Source organism: Ixodes scapularis, unplaced genomic scaffold, assembly GCF_016920785.2.
Source record: "Ixodes scapularis isolate PalLabHiFi unplaced genomic scaffold, ASM1692078v2 PGA_scaffold3__209_contigs__length_174095766, whole genome shotgun sequence".
Classification (NCBI taxonomy): Eukaryota; Metazoa; Arthropoda; class Arachnida; order Ixodida; family Ixodidae; genus Ixodes; species Ixodes scapularis.
The window spans coordinates 164,165,860-164,183,316 of record NW_024609868.1 but is presented as its reverse complement, the minus strand read 5'-3'; the positions used below and the strand labels follow the sequence as shown (position 1 = coordinate 164,183,316).

Sequence of the window (17,457 nt, the reverse complement as noted above, 5' to 3'; positions counted from 1 at the left end):
TCCTGCTTCGTCATGGTATTAACGCCGCTGAACACCCCCCCCCCCCCCCCCCCCCCCTGAAATAAAATCCTGTCTAGGACACTAACAGAATGAAACTTTGTTTTGCTTACAGAAAGGTTCGTTCGGACAAAAAGCAAAGTCGGAAACAAGCTGTAACCTATTCGGGGATCGTGAGGTCAGCGAACAACCCATATTCTAAACGTAAACATTTTTTGACAGAGGTCTGTCTGGTTAGGAAGAAATTGACAGAGTTTTTGCGGACTCTAACCAAAGTTTTATTTAAAAACACATAAACCCGACGTTTCGGGACCCGCTCGGTCCCTTGGTCACGGGCAGTGTTGGCGGTAACGCGTTACAAGTAACGGCGTTACCGGTAACGCGTTACTTTTTTTGGTAACGTAGTAACGTACTCGTTACTTTTTGAAAGAAGTAACGGGTAACGTACTTACGTTACTTATTTTGAGTAACGTGCAACGAAATTACGTTACGTTACTTTACGTCCTAAAACTTGAAAAAAAAATTAATATTTTTTTTTGTGTTTTTAAGTGCCCAGTCACAAATTCCTTAGTCAAAAAATGCCACTGTCCTCCACATTTCTTTGACGTCGGTGCTCGTCAGATTTGACGTCACAGGCCATCTGCCACTGGTTTTCTCCGGCGGCTCGTTGACCTCGCGACCGCCGTCGCCTCGGCTGGAAGGCCAAGGAAGTCCGGCTTCGGGTGGATTTGGGAGATTCCTGCGTCGAAGCCTGCGTTTCGCTTCCCGCTGGGAAAGAGAATGACACCTTCGTGTCATTCTCTTTCCAGTTTTCGGGACTTGAAAAAAGGAGGAGGCCTTGAGCGATTGACCGACAGCCAACAGAACGTGTGAGTGGCTCCCCGGACCCACGTGATGAGCAGATCAAGGCCGCCGTGGAGGGCCCGGGCGAGATTTAACAGAAATAACTTTCCCCCGGCAGAAAAAAAAAAAAAAAGAAAATAACAATACGTCCGGAAGCAGCGCACTGAACGATTCGCTGACGTCGTGTCGCCTGACGATTCTTGTAGTGTCCTGTTTGGACAGGCAAACATTCCTGCTTTACGGAAACCCCAACGCCACGCCCATCGACCCGCTTCGACGAACGCTGTCGCGGGCAGTGGCAGGCACAATGATAGAAGTCCTCCGAGGTCAACTTCTAATCCTCCGAGGAGAGAGGGTTCAGTTTTTTCTACTATCCTAATTTAACCCTTCGTGGAACCCCAGTGGCTATTCTTTGTGCGAGAGTGAACCCGCAATCCTACTGCGCCAGAGAGACGCTTCCCGGCGATTTCTCCTGAACCGTGCTGGAAGCGGATCTTCAAGGTAGCGCACCAGTTGTCAGAACTGAAGACGATGAAAACCCCCACGAAAGCCATTCGCAAGCAGTTGTCGTCACCTGTAGGATGGCTACGGCAAGCGCAGCTTCATCGCCTTGGCCAGGACTCAATGAATATTTCGAACTGACAGAAGCTAAAGATTACAATTTAATATTTAAGTGCCTTCTGTGTCAGCCACAGCTGAAACTCTTAAGTTGTGCCAAGTCCTCAAGCTCCAACCTGAAGAAGCATGTAAAGAGAGGGTAATTAAGTTTCCGTATGGACATATTTTAGCTATGGCGCTTACGCACTTATCAGACGTCGAAAAAGCAAATGTTTTAGTTCGTGAATACTAAGTAACGCAACAGTAACGTGCGTTACTTTTTATCAGTAACGGTAACGGTAACGCGTTCCTTTTATTTTGAGGTAACGTAGGTCGGTAACGCGTTACTTTTATTTGCAAGTAACGAGTAACGTATTTAGTTACTTTTTTTCGGTAACGCATACAACACTGGTCACGGGTGACTGTAGGTGGGGGCGCGGTGGGGAAGGTTGCCCAGGTGGTTGGCCTTGCTGAGGCTTAACCCAGAGGGCGCGGGGGAGGGGGCGCGGTGTGAAAGGTTGCCCGGGCGTTTGACCTTGCTAAGGCTTCGCGCCCTCTGGGGTAAGCCTTAGCAAGGTCAAACGCCCGGGCAACCTTTCACACCGCGCCCCCTCCCCCGCGCCCTCTGGGTTAAGCCTCAGCAAGGCCAACCACCTGGGCAACCTTCCCCACCGCGCCCCCACCTACAGTCACCCGTGACCAAGGGACCGAGCGGGTCCCGAAACGTCGGGTTTATGTGTTTTTTAATAAAACTTTGGTTAGAGTCCGCAAAAACTCCGTCAACCCATATTCTGGAACTGTATAACTGCAAAGTGTAAGGTCACCGCGAACCCGCACACAGACTGTAGAGTCCTATTTCGAGCTCCATGGTCGTGGTGCCGGCCGTCCATTTGACGCCGCCTCAACCCGTGGACGCACGCATGTATGCACCAAACAAGAAAGTTGCGCAAATGCCTCCTTGCGATTGACGAGGCGTCCGACTTGGCCCGACGATGGAACACAGCGGTGTCAAAAACCTGCTTTCACGGAACAAACACTCGCGCTGTATGCGAATCGGCGGTGTTCATCGCGCGTATGCAAGCAATGGATTTTTTGATAGTGAAACCTTCCATGAACATTTCTTCCATAAAACAACTCTTGCGCAGCCGCGCTAGATACGCACAGAAAAATGGGCACTTTAGCTTTGCCTAAACGTTTTGTGCTTACTCACCGAGACATGGCCCACCCCCTTTTTTTTTATGGAAGTTTAGGTGGCGATGGAGGGCGATGCCTCGAAATATTAGTTTATCTTTTTTTTTTTATATATAATTTGGGGAGCTTTAAGCACCGCTCGGTCAACATCTGAACCGAATATTTGGCCAAAGCTGACTACAAGCGTCAGATGTGCCGAGCTGGGACGCCGCTGCAGGCGACGTAGCGAGAGAACGGGTTGACACGCGACGGGGCCTCGACAAACTTTGCGGCAGCTTTTGGGAATGCCTGTTTGACGCCGGAGGCTGCGGGAGGCACTTCATGCCTCAATACGTGATGTAAAAGACCAGAGACGCTTAATTAAAACACGTTGTTGGCAGCCTCTACACGAAAGTACAGCACCCAGTTGGCCGAGGAGGGAAGTAATCTTCAAAATCCTGCAACACAAAGGGAACTGCTCGCTCAGTAGCCCGGGTATATCTCAAAATGGCCCATTTGCATTACGTCTTTTCTCACTAGGCCTCATTCTCATTTGAACCTTCTCTAAACATCCAAACCGTTTTTTTTGCATTTGGGCCTAATTGCATTTGATCCCGTTAGAACTAGGACCGAATGGCGCGATGTACGTTTTCAGGCCTGGATTGGCTCCAACGGCTTGTGGCGTATGCTCCAGTCCATGCTAAAAAAAATGAGTGCACCCTCCCGCGACTTAGGAAAAGAGACATATGAAGCCGTGCTTAGACACAAAAGCAGTTGGATGCTTAATTGCCCAGAACCTGCTAGTACCACTTCCAGAAAACCCAACGAGTTGGTCCTGACTTTCACTGCACGCTTCAAGAGCAGGAGAGACGTATTTCAGGAACTCTAAAGCCAAACCACTGGACTAAAGTATATGCGCGTGTGTATGCGACTATGCGATCGCTTGCATATAAACAAGCTGAGAAGGGGGAAGGTTAGACTTCAAGCTTTTTGGGGGTATGTGGTGACCCAGTCGTGACACCGACACCTCAAAATGCCACCATTCTTTTTTTTTTCTTGGAAGAGTAACAGCGAAGGTTGTAACAAGAACGGATCAAATGTGGCGGGCCCGACCAAAAAGGACGTTTTGAGAATGGTCCTTTTGAGCAAGTCCAAACCAGAAGGTCGAAACGAGAATGGGCCCAAATGGGAATCACCCCAGTAGCCGCGACCCAAGGCACTTGCGATATCGTCTCGGGATCCTGTGCAGGTCATGATGAAATGCAGAAGCAGGGTACACAAGATTCCGTATACGGCAGTATACGCAGAGACAGGAGCCCTAAACACTGGGGACAATACACACAGCTGCTTGAAATCCATCGTGTTTAATCCGACATGACTGACTGCACTTCTTGCCGAGAAGAGCCGCTACACAGTGCAGGCACAAGATGGGGCGTTGGCTTAAATCTTGGAAGAAATGCCTACTGCTCCCGCAAGATTACATAAACTGCCGACCTACAGCTAGGAGAATGGTCACCTGCCACTGTACCAAAAGCAGCAACATTAAAAAAAAAAGCATAAATGTATTACTTTATTTTTTGAAGGTGCACTAGATAGTATGCTCCATATTATTGAGAAACAGTTTTCCAAAGTACTTAGTCTTTGCTGAACATTTCACACCAGTAACTTTAGTAATATATCAAAAACCAAGCCTTCACAACTTTATCAAAAGTTATGGAAAACAATGTCATTCAAAGAGAAATTCTCAACAAATACAATGAACTAAGCACTGTCATAACATATATAATACCATAAATATTTAGCCGCTCAAGATTAAAAACCACTCGAGAAAACAAGGGACATAGGCAAGGCCACGTGGCTTTCTCGCGATAACTATAGTTATGAACATGAGAAACCTAGCGAAGTACAAAACTTCCCGTAGACGAGAGCATAAAGCACCATTATCCCCAGCCTCCACGGGTATTTTTATACTTTATTCGACACAACTGGAGGCTACTAACGGGAGCTTGTCCCTTCATGTGGCAGAACTGCAGTTGACCCTCAACTCTCCCAGATCCAGAATGGATTTTGAAGACTCGCAGAGGTCCAGACTAGTAATTCCTTCGTAAACAAAACATAGCTGTGCCACTGCCTAATTCAAACTTGGAAAGAGTTCCACAGACATCCTACCCATGCTTCTGTACACATCCATTCCTCCAAAATAGGCATTTTTATACACCGACGCTGGAGCGTGCGAGAGGCTCCAGGGCGAGAAGGCGTGCTCCTCAGTGCCATCTCGGACAGTCCGGACCAGGGTCCGCACAGTGAGGGGAGCCTGGAGGCAGCTAGGAGCTGCCAACGCTGCAGGCCGGCGTGGCAGCCACCGTGTTCTCCGGCTGAGACTCCCGGGAGCAGCTCGCCGCAGCCTCGAGCATACTTACTGTGGCGCTCGGATGAACCAGGAACACATTCTCGTTCTCCCGAGAGTTCCCAATCAACACATCCAACCTTGAAGAGAGGGCAGAGAAGGGGCACAAAGTGCCGTTAGAGAAGTCCAGCTAGGGCTTCCAATTTGCGCTACTGATTTTGTGTTCCTTCGGGGATGACTAAAATGGCCGTGCACACCACTAGAAACAGGTCCCAGCCAAAAAGGGATGCTTCCGCCGAGCTGAGACTTCTAGCCTGTGTGAAACTTCGGCCGAATTGAACCATATAGAGAAAATTGGAAATTATAGCAATATCGGTAAGACATAATAGACCCTTTTCAAAAGTTAACTGAGCAACATTGGCTGTCGCCATTGCTCGATCACCTTCTCCGAGCATGTATTGGACACGAGGCCTGCGTCAGCGTGAACTCGACTCGTATTAAAAACGACCGCTGCATCAGCGTTCGCCGAGGATTCTGATCCAATCATGCCCTTGGTGTTCAAGCAAAGGTGGCAGCCAATGTTGCCCGATAAACTTTTGGAAAGCTCTGTCTCTCTAAACCAATTACATAGGTTATAATGCGTTTAACACTCTGCTCGTGACTAGTCTTTTAAATATGCCTACTCCCTCACATAATGCCCACTAGGAGCCTCGAAAAAAAAAATGATATTGATTAAACGAGAGCCAAATAAAAAATTCTAGCCTAACTGAACACTCCGTGGACTTGGAATGTCCAGCCAACTTGAAAATTCGAGCCAAATTGAGGCTTCAGCAGGATCCAGACTTCAGCCTAATCGAGGTAACATAGGTTACCAAATAAGAGCATGTTTGTGTTCCCCATCCTTGCTGAGTGGCACGTATTCACTTTAAAAGGTGTAGCTGCATTTCTCTATAATCGTGTCTCTATATAGACGATTGCAAGCTGGGCGACTGGCCGCCGCCATGTCTCTGCTCGACCAGGCACGCCCGTGCGATTACGAGCTTGCGAAAGCTACGTTCACCCGCGCGTTGCACGCGCTTGCATGCATGGGGCACCACTTGTGGCGCCATGCTTGCGATTGTCTATACCTTCGTTTTGCAATCTCCAAAGGTATGCCCACCTCGCTCAAGTAATGCTTATCACAAAGCAAACTGGTGTCTGGTCAGCTTGAGAGAACCTGAGACTAACCGCCGAATTCAGAAACCTCACTCAAACTACACTCAAACTGAAGGGCCCCTCCACTTCCTCAAGGAAGGCGCGAGGGCCGGCACTGGGGCCAATCACGACGGCGGATCCGTCCTCGCGATTGGCCAGCGCCAACCCTCGCGCCTTCCTCGAGGAAGTGGAGGGGCCCTTCAGTTTGAGTGTAGTTTGAGTGAGGTTTCTGAATTCAGCGGTAAGCAAACAGCACACGCAAGGGGAGACCTAACGAAACTGACACCACTGTGCGCATCTGCCCCTTTTGGCCCCTTTTCCAGTAGCAGGTGTTCTTTAAGGGGAATCAAGATACTCTTAGAAGTTTGGGCGATGCCTGAACCTACGCTTGGGAATCCCTCAGGAATGTGGAAGATCATTTAACACCAATAATTACGGCAGTAGTGAGCCTTCAATGTCACGACCACTTGCGGGCAAAGGTGAAGTTTGGCTCGGAGCACCTATCATTATGATGCTTCACTGATGGGGAGCTCTCGAGGCATGTCTAGAAAGCAGATTGGCTGCCCATAGGTACATCATGTGGCGCATCAAGCTCCGCATTCGTTTTTCAGTAGTTACCCAACTTTCCGAAGCTGACCAGAAAACCCCCGACAATTCTTTGTTTTATGTGTTTTCCGTCTTAAGGTGGGGAATAAATATGAACTTTCTTATTTCTAGAGATGTCTGAACGAAATTTACAGGGTGCGTTTATAGCACAGACATAAGAGTAACTGCAAAGTTTCATGGAGCTGTGCATATTATTTCTCAAGTTACAAATATTTATCAGAATCGTCCATATGCATTCTTTATCCCAGGTCTGGAGAATTTGAAAAAGGTAGTAGCGGCGTAAAATCTGTTATGATGACTCCAGGATAGGTTCCCCAGGGCATAACAGAGCCCTTTTTTTTAATTTATTTGTTGAAAAATTTTAATGCAACTTTGAATTTTGTGTAGTCAGTGAAACCCACACTCATCAAATTTAATTTTTTTATTATACATTTTTAGCACAGTTTTCTAAAAAAAGGGCTCTATTATGCCCTTTTTCCTGTTGTGTGTGAATGTACTATAATGGTATCACATAATCCTGATGTACAAAAGGTGAAGTTCCATGTTTATTGGGCATAGGCTTCATATCTGACTTGTTTGTACTTGTACTTTTTTTTTCTTGTTTCTTTTACAGCTGCACACATTTGCCAAATGAAGTGTTCATTTCTTTTTCAATGTATGTGTGCAGTTATTCTTTGAGTGATCACAAATATCAGAGCTACGTACAAGGATGATCTGATCCGGTGTCCGTTGGTGTTTATTTTATATTCACCGAAAAAAGTCTATAGACGCTTTCAGGGAGTCAGTTACTCGAGCTGCCACCAGTCGGCGCTCCCTCCACGCGCTTTCCGGGCCGCCATGACCGACCTTCAGTTTCTCGCCGTTGTTCCGCGTTATGTGCTGCTGCTGCACCGGCAACCACCGGAGCTTTGTTTTCGTGTTCTTTTACAATCCGCGTTGAAATCTTTTTTTTTTAAGTCTTTTCGATATTTCGGCCTTTCATTTAATCATTTGATATCTATATTTCAACATAGCTCTTGTATTTTCTTATTTATGGGATGGAATCGGACAGTGAATAGATCGAAGATACAAGATCATGGCCTAGGCTTCAGAAACCATGCAAGTTCATCGCATTCTTTCCCTTTTATCGCTAATAAAGGGCAGTCAGCACCATTGCAACATATGAAAATTTCAACTGACGCAATAAGGCTATCGCAGTCGTGTTTCTCGCTGCATGTGCGCGCATTAGACATTGTTTCCCTAAGTAAAAGCCGAACCGTACGTAAGCGCTTTAGCGAGCGACAAGACGAGCGACGGCGATAGCGACGAGTCAGCGACGAAGATTTCTCCCTTTTGCCCGGCGCGTCGCTTGGTTTTTGGATTTCTAGAAAACGTCGCTCACCGTCTTGGTCGTTTGCTCCCGTTGCTTCCATGTGGTTTGCCTCGTCGCGCGACTGACTGGGCGACAGCGAAGCGGGTCGCCGTTGCTTGTCTCGTTGCTCACCAAATCGCTTGCATGCGGTTTATACTTAATATCGAGGTGCCAATGGTTCAGTGCTGTGTGCATCGAAATTAATTAAGTATAAACCGCATGAAAGCGATTTGGCGAGCGACGAGACACGCGACGGCGACTCGCTTTGCTGTCGCTTGGTCAGTCGCGCGACGAGGCAAACCGCATGGAAGCGACAGGAGCAAGCAACCAAGACGATGTGCGACGTTTTGTAGAAATCCAACAACCAAGCGACGCGACGGGCGACAGTTAGAAATCTTCGTCGCTGACTCTCGTCGTTGTCGCCGTCACTCGTCTCGTCGCTCGCTAAAGCGCTTAGACGCGATTCGGCTTTTACTTACGGAAACGATGTCTCAAGCGCGCATATGCAGCTGGAAGCACGACTGCGACAGCCTTACTACGTCAGTTGAAATTTTTGTATGTTGCAATGGTGTTGACTGCCCTTTATTAGCAATAAAAACAAAAGAATGTGATGAACTTGCATGATTTCTGAAGCCTAGGCCATGATCTTGTATCGTCGATTGATTCGCTGTCCGATTCCATTCCATAAATACGAAAATACAAGAGCTATGTTGAAATATAGATATCAAATGATTAAATGAAAGCCCGAAATATTGAAAAGACCTAAGAAAACGCACGATTTCAACGCGGAACGTAAAAGGACTCGAAATCAAAGCTCCGGTAGTGTCCAATGCAGCACACTACGCGGAGCAACGGCGAGAAACTGAAGGTCGGCTATGGCGGCAAGGTCACGTGACATCAAGATGGCGGCGCCCATGAAATGTTGCCTGAAAGGGTCTATAAACTTTTGTGGGCATAAATATATGCCGAAAAAAACCGAAAATTGTATTTTAAAATAAACACCGAAAAAAGTATGCCGAATTAAAAAAATATAGAAACCGAAAACGCGGAACCCTAGGTATAACACCCCTGTCACCTGAGTGAGAAAAGAAATTACAAAAATTATAGCATTTGTAATAGAAAATAAAAATGTGAAAAGATTTATTTTCTTGCGTGCAATAGGCTCAATATACTCCAGCTTTTCATAACAAAAAGCCATAAAAATGCAGATCCCAGTTGTGTTCCTTACAAAGTTTCAATATAGAAGCTTGAAATATTAGCTAAAGACATCAATTCATTATCAAATGATAATTTTTCTAAACTAAGATTTGGTGCCAAAAAATGAGACAGAGATAAACATATTCGAAATTTCACTAAGCTGCAGTTTAAATGGTGCCGGCTTGTCGGAAATAGTTTATTCGGGAAAAAATTTTTTTAAGTTACAGGAGTGAAACTTACTGACAGCATCTATCAGGATATTTGAAAGCCGATAAAACTACTCGTCAAAAATGTGATGTTTAGAAGGAAATTGCAATTTCAAGGCAGAGTCCCCCCTCAACTACGCTACATTAAAACCGGCTCGTCTAACACTTGCCCAGGAGGCAGGAACGCCCAACAGCTTGATAACAAATGAGGTGAGACTCCTAGGGGCACTAATCTGGACACTTGGCGAGAAAGACAGTGAGAAATTTGGCGGCTCTGATTGGCCGGCGCCAAGGTCAAGTGCGGCGTCGGCCAATCGCAGCCGCTAGATTTCTCGCCGACTTTTTCGCCAAGTGTCCAGATTAGGGCCCCTGATTAGATGTGGTGCATGTCAACCAATTAACCCAAAACTTGGTTAGTTTACGCCACAAATCAACTAAGACCGTGACAAGCGTGCGGGTAAAGAACAGAAATATATCTGGACGTCTAGACATCTTTGATCGGCAATCGCAAACTTTGTCGCACAGCACTCGTTGTGTAATCGGCATTCTTTTGTCCAGAATCTTAAGCTACCAGCTCCGCAACGATGCTGGATACAAACTCTCGCACCCGAGCAGCTCAACTAGCTGCGCTGCTTTGTGTCAACAGCTGAGTGCCAGTCGCACCGAGCCCGGCGTGCACACCAGGAATGCCCTCTGACCCAGAACTGCCCAAGCAGCGGGCGTCCCTTGGGCCCAAAATTAAGCCCTCCTTTCATCTAAAAGAGGCTAGCCGACTGAATCCGACCTTGTAGACCAGGGGTTCTCAAACGTTTTGGTCTCGCGCAGGGCCGTAACCAGGGGGGGGGTTAGGGGGTTCTGACCCCCCCCCCCCCCCCCCCGAAATTTTTTTCTGGGTACGGCCCTGGTCGGTGCACTGGCAGTTAGCCGATTTTAATCTCCACCTCTGCGCACGCCCAGTGGCGCCGGTCGGCTACCGGGTACCAAACCGGGACCAGTTCTCCGGTTTGCTCTAACTCTCCATTATATGCCACCGATGCGCATGATTCATAGGCGAAAATAAGACAATAGACACTTTCAAAATGGCCGCCGTTGTCCCTGAAACCCCCCCCCCGAAATTTTTTTCTGGGTACGGCCCTGGTCTCACGGAACCCCAGCAAGCCTCAAAAACTGCCGTGGAACCCCCCCCCCCTCTATATGTGCCGACCGAGAAGCAACAGATGCACAATTGTAGGCAATTTTGCTTGCGTTGTTTCCCATATATTCCTACCATATCAGTCGCAATGTCAGTACAAAGTGAGATGAAGGCGCTTTGCATGGTCCTGCCGCGCAGCCTGCGGCATGGGGGGAGGAGGGGGGGTGTTGCAATTTGGGTGTTCGCGGAACCCATGAGACCAGCTCGTGGAACCCCTGTGTTACCCGGAACCCAGTTTGAGAACCCCTGTGTAGACAACAACACTAACCACCACAAGGCCATTGAAGCAAAAAAGAGAGCAGGAAAATTGTCCAATACCACGTTGACAAAAAATCTTGAGGTTCAGCATTTAGGCGGGTCAGATGGGACTGCGCTGCCGTTACTGTTTGCTCTAAGTGCGAGTGAAGCAGAAGTTGCGAGGAGGAGGTACATGTTCTCGGCATCTCTTTTGACTATGTGGATTCGTGCACGCAAGCGTTGCTTACGGCAACATGCCTATAAGAATACGAGCTGATGGCCTAGTTCGTTAAACATCAGAAAAACAGTGCGAAAGACAAAGGACAAGTAGAAGACTGGACAGAACAAGCGCTAGTGTCAACTGACGTTTTAATTACGAAGAAACGAAAGTTATAAAGCTCAGGTTTTTGCCACCAAAGGTGATGCCTCCATCGGTGACGATGCCATGCAGGGAACTACGGTACCTGCAATATTTTTCCTAAACTTTTTTTTCGTTTCATCACTTTTTGTTTGTTGTTTTTAATTTCTGCAAGTTTAATTTTATTTACCTCCAAATTTTTAAAATTTATTAGTTCGAACAACCTTTTGATAAAAACTCCAGCTACATTTACATTATTTTTTCGTTCAAACTTTTCCTTGTTTCTTTCCTTTCAGTTTTAGTTTTTAGCCTCCTCCTTTTATCTTTCCAATAAAACGTCAGTTGAAAGTAGCACTTGTCCTGTCCAGTCTTTTGCTTGTCCTTTGCCCTTGTGCTGTTTTTGCAACATGCCCATGTTTGTAACTTCAAATTCACTCAAAGTAAAACAAGCTATGGGAGTGGACACAAGTAATTTTGTCACAGAAGTTTCCGTGACAAACCGTCAATAATTATACATTTCAGGCTACGTCAGCTTCAAATTCATACATTGAATGTGCAGGAAACGAGCCAAAATGTCTCGATCCACATTCCAAACAACATTTTCCCCTCTGGGTTAGAGCGAGGCCACCGAACCTGCTCGATTGTGTTATCAGTCTAGCCGATGAGAGTAGGTGCAATGCTACCCCTTCAGGAAATGAACCTGTTTCGAGTAAGGAGCGCAGTCGGGGGGGCTGTCTGCAAACTACAAATGAAGGGAAGCCCAACGTGCCTTGCCTGTCAAGACACATTGGCATTGTTCCATTGTATGAGTTTTTTTATGCCCTGTACAACCGATGCTAAAATAAAATGGTTCAAGCTCGATTGTGCTGACAAAGACCGATAAGTGCAGAATGTGCGATATAGGCCTTCCGGGGAAGAAGAGAAGAACGTTCGAACCGCACCGCTTACCAAAGATTCCCTCTCATTTCTGACACATGCTGCGAGATGGACGGGCACTAAAGGAAAGACCGCGAAACGTGCGAGGCGCCTTCGGGTGCTACGTCCTTGCACGCTGCATCTTTGTGCGCCACGCCCGCGAGTTCACTTCTGCGGGCTAACAGCCAGAGACCCTAGATAGCTCACTGGGCAAAGCACATGGCTCGCAATCTCAAGGTGGCGACTTCAAATCCTGTCAGAAACCGAAGTCATTAGAGAATTTCCGACGCGCACAACGCCTTTTGGTGTCGGTTTTTCGCTACAGCCAAACGTTACGGAACTCTATGAAAATCTCCCAATAAAACACATTCTGTAATATGAATTCTAAGATAGGTGCCAAGATAAGATAGGTGCCGACAATGCTGATTGTGCGGGAGAGTGCCCTCCAAAAACGGCGACGGTGAAAAGCAAGGGCCAGGGGAGAGGCCTCCGCATGTGCGGAGGCTCCCTGAAAAAAGGTCTATTGCCCGCTCGAGTGTGGCGATACGTTAAAAGTATGTGCACAATGTTCACTCTGACATTTACGGCACACGCACACAGGCACTACATTTTTTCGAAATCATCAAAACTATTACAGGGGTGGAACTCATGAAATGTAGTTGGGAGCAGCCACAAGAGCAGCTGAAACAGCTCTTTTGGAGCAGGCTGGGAGCAGCTCAGATCAGTTTTCATTGCACTTTGGCTAGCGTCTTAGACAAGCACAGGAGAAATTTCAATTGTACTTAGCAGCACAGATGAACATGAGCGGTTAGGGACCTGGGTAGATATGGGATAACAGTGTAACAAATGCGAAAACTTGAAACGTTGTAAGCCTTAATGAGATCCAAAAAGCAAGTACCATATGTTTCTGAAGATAGTGTCCTTGGTATTTTCTGAATCGCTTTCAGCTGCTCAAAGTGCAAACCAGCACTGCTTATCGCACAACCCACACATGCTCAACATAGTAATTATATGTGCGAACCACGTGACGTGCGTAAGCAACAAACGTGCAGTTGCGCGAAGGAACAGGGCAACAAATTTTGAGTTGATTCTATTGTGCAACTCAATATCGAAGCAGCAGACTACGATTAACGGAGTTATCGTATTTGAAGCGATAAGCAGGAGCAAGGTTAACGTACACCGAGCAGATTTACCGCTTGCGTGAGAGCTGTTTGGCCGGCAAGGTTTAGGATTGGACCACGTTTCAGTTCTATCAAATCACGATTTATCTTGCAGGAATGCCGTTCTAACTTCTAACGATGAAGCACTAAAAGGAATCTTTCGCTAATGTGTTTTCAACTGGTTGACGTCTGGAACCCAGGCTGCAGAGCCTCAGGCAATCTGACGCTTAGCTACTCGACCTCACCTCGAGCGACTTGCTTAACCGCTTAGGGTTGAAGAATAACAATCCAGTCGCAGGTGGTGTAGCGCTTGGAATCCGACCCCCAAATTTTTTCGCGTGCTTCCGACTCAGGATACACAGGGAGAATAAACGGAACAAAGGATTGTGAGGCCGACCAACCTAAATGCGCTCATTGTTGCCAATCGAGTAGAGAAAAACAAAAAGCAAGACAAAATACAATTTTTTTGGCGCACGTCTTGCGATTTGGTGCATAATGGCGCGAGGTACCGACTGTGGCGCAGTTTACGCATGGCGCAGGATGGCGCAGACAAATGCGTCTGGTGCAAAATGTCGCAAAAGGCGCAGCCGTTCCACCCCTGTATTAGTGCAAACTATAGTTCAATCAATCATAGTTTAACCTAAACTAGTCAACACTCATTTAACTGCGCTCTCGGTTTGGCACAAAAAAGTGTGCGTATCTTTCCTCCCGTCCAGAGAAAGCTTACCACTGTGCCAGCATCGACCTTGCAGAAGAGGGTTCCAAAAGAGGGGTGCTTACTTGTCGTAGATGACGCCGTCGACGCCCTTGCGCTTGAGGCAGGTGATGGTGCCGCTGTGGTTGTTGTCCTCGCCCCAGCAGAAGAGGATGAGCTTGTGCTGCTTCACAAAGGGGATTAGCGTTGGCTGCTTGAGCAGCTCCTCCGTGTGCACGTTGATGCCCTGCGGGGAAGGAGGGGCCCTGCCGTCATGCACGGGCACCCATTGGCAGCCCCTGCCCCGAGCAGAAGACGTAGGGCGTTCTGAGTGAATACAACCCCCGAGCAATTACAGCCGCCCAAAGCTTAACCTTTTAACCACCAAGTTAGTTTCGAAAAAAATGTACAAACTTTTTAAAAAATTTTTTATTTCCACATATTTTTTCTTATGTTGTTCTGATTTTGCAAATACATTACTTGACTGGTTTCCAATTGGTATTTAACACAAAACTTTTAAAAGAAAAAGTTGATTTTTATGGAAGCTTTCCCTCAGTGCATGTTAGAGTAATAAAATAACACGTGCTGAAATGTGCAGTATTTATTTGAACATACGCACCGTAACAAAAGATCAAGTGCCTAGACGTTTCTCCGTACTAGCGCTAATAAATACATCTCGACCTGCGGTTTGCCAACAATTCCTCGCAAAATTATTAGCGCAAGGAACACCATCATCTCCTCGCGGTCCACCGGCTTCCATGAAGAACCCCGCGCTTCGAAATGCGGGACCGCGTAGCAGTTTGTCTCTGTCACAATGAGGTCGACAAGGTCCCAATCAAAAAAAACCTCGAACCAGCTGAGAATGTCTTTTTCGTCAGTGGGCTGCCACAGAATCCCAGGCACTGCACAAAACGGAAACGTCGGAGGCGCGGGTGGCGGGTTTTCAGTGTTTATGCATTGCCACACTCGAACACTACCCAGCGCGTCATCGTCTTCGTCACTGTGGTCGTCGTCTAGGTCCGTTTTGTATTCAAAATCTTTGTCCGACTCACTTTCAGAGACAAATTCAATGTTTTCATCGTCGCTACTGTTCGAACTGCCGCGAGAGAGAGCCCGTTTCCGAGGGCCGTCACCAGCATCACTCGAGCGTGCTGCCATTTGTGATCACTGTTGCAAGGCTAGATACGCGCCAAAGACCAAAACACGCTATATTTGCGCAACCTCTCCTGCCCTCTAGCGTTGAAAATTGAAACTAAAGCCGATGGACGAACCTTTCTCGTCCTTGGCAGTGAAAGCAAACCATCATTCTGGCTGGACGAGTAACTCGTCATCGGCAATATTGGTACAACCTTCCATGACGAGTACAGCTTGGGCCGGGTGGTTGAAGGGTTAAGAAATGCAGGGCATCTCCTTCTTGCTCCACAGCCGATGAGACCGCAGCACTGACTCGTGCGACAACAAATACTGATGCGTCAACTGCTTTGCCTACACTACCGGGAGTGCAACCATCCATAAACATTCCCTAGTTGCGTACACCCTGAAAAAGACCACCATCCAAAAAAACTGAAGCAAAAAGCTTTTTGTTTCAGCCACGGACGAGCGTGGCGTAAGCGGTCGTGCAAAGCCTCACCAGGATGTGGGTGCACATGGCGAAGTAGGTGGCCATCTGGACGGAAGAGGTGCGCGTGTCCAGGTAGGCCGGGTACTTCTCCGTCTGGCCCTGGGTCAGGAACAGCAGCGGGTACTTGTTCTGCTTCAGCCGGATCCTGCAAACCGAGGACCTCGCCTTGCAATGGGCCCGAGCCTCAAGAGCGGCCGTGTCCCAATCTAGCTTTCCCGATGTTCGGAATACTTCATTTGTATTCCAAATGCTGATTGTTGGGCAAGTTGGTATTGTACATGAGAAAACATAATTGCACTTTAAGACAAGGACAGAGGAAGAGCAAACACCACAGAGCGCTAACCTTCGACCGATTTATTCCAAGAGCCTCAACGTAGATACGCACTGCATCACCGCACCACATCTCAATCAATCCGTGGCCCGGCCACGAACCGCCACAGTCCTGATATGCATTAGGTGAGGGTGGAGGGGGATCGGAAAATTGGAAAGGCCGATGCCGTGTGTCTTGTGGTGCGGGTCGTTTGTTGGAGTTGCAGAGTCTACTATGTTTGAATAGAATATTATTTAGCCATAAATTTATAATATTAGCCTCTTGACATCCGCGGCCCTCACAGAGGAAAGTGAAGCGGGTAAACCCACACTACCGAGAAAAGCATCTAACAAAACGCACGCTACTGCGTTGCTCGGTTACGCCAGTTTCTTATGCTCGCGGCTGATATATTAGAACAGTTTGTTTCACTTGTTTCAGTTGTCCTGCCAACGAACAGCATCCGTATCGTAAATAGAAGAGGCACTCTTTCCTCACCGCAATGTAGTAGAATTGCTCCGACTCCGAAAAACTTACCCACACCATGGCACAGTAAAGGAAAGAATTGGCTGCATTGCAGTGGAACCGAATAGAACGGTAATTTCCAATATAGCACTAACTCCTCTTCATAATAAATATTTATATTACTGCCCAAGCTAAAAGTTACAAAAACAAAAATGCATAGAACCTGCGATTTCACAGCCTACAGTACCCATATTATGTTATCCAGGTTGGAATTAATTGTTTCGATGAATTTCCATGCTGGTGAACCGACACATCCATTTCAAAATAAACAAACATTTAACATAACTAGTGCAGTTCACACAGAGGCAAGCATTTGTCGTGGTGATCCATGCTTCCCAACGTCTGCCTAGAGCAAACGACGCATTCACATGTGCGATTATTTGAATTTAGGCCGTACGCTGGCAACACAATTCAATCTTCACTGAAGCATCGAACGGTACCGCACCATTTTCTGCTAAAATTGGCTTCCCACCGATACTGCGCGACAAAGTAAACGCAAGAATCTACACCGTCTCGCGCGCGAACATGGGGAGCCCATGGGGAGGCCGTGTTTCTGTCCCCGCTTTGATGATGATGATAGCACGACGGTAGTGCCACCTCTAGGTTGATCTCGAGACAATAGGCCCATAGAGGCCTACAGTAGAACGAATATCAGAATACCCCCATCGGGATCAAACTTGGGACTGCGTGATTCCCAGCCCTACCACGCCAACTGAGCCAAGCAGAGCAGGCGCATGCGGACAGCTTTGCTCACTGACACTAGATCGGGGACACAGAATCTTGCCTCACTCTAGCCACACACAGATCAGACCCCCATCGCACACAGACAGCAGACGCAGCCCACACACTTCATGCGCGTACTAGCCAGGGGCTCAGATCAAAATTCCGTGGCAGTTCTATTTAGGAAACCGGTATCTTTGGCTTTTCTGCGGTTACAGGT

The 17,457-nt window shown here is 47.4% G+C and overlaps 1 protein-coding gene across 4 annotated transcripts in view; it reads right to left on the bottom strand.

Annotated features, from left to right (window-relative positions):
- Window positions 1–3,952: 3,952 nt before the first annotated feature.
- The window catches only part of LOC8051054 (glycerophosphocholine phosphodiesterase GPCPD1), a 139,840-nt gene continuing 126,335 nt past the window's right edge, over window positions 3,953–17,457 (bottom strand). For all 4 annotated transcript variants that reach the window (XM_029985601.4, XM_029985602.4, XM_029985604.4 and 1 more), the window contains 3 exons: window positions 15,695–15,830; window positions 14,151–14,311; window positions 3,953–5,094 (listed from right to left, as the gene is read on the bottom strand). In XM_029985601.4, the coding sequence (XP_029841461.2) occupies window positions 4,932–5,094; window positions 14,151–14,311; window positions 15,695–15,830 (460 nt within the window). In that variant the 3' untranslated portion in view covers window positions 3,953–4,931. The remainder of the gene's footprint in view (window positions 5,095–14,150; window positions 14,312–15,694; window positions 15,831–17,457) is intronic.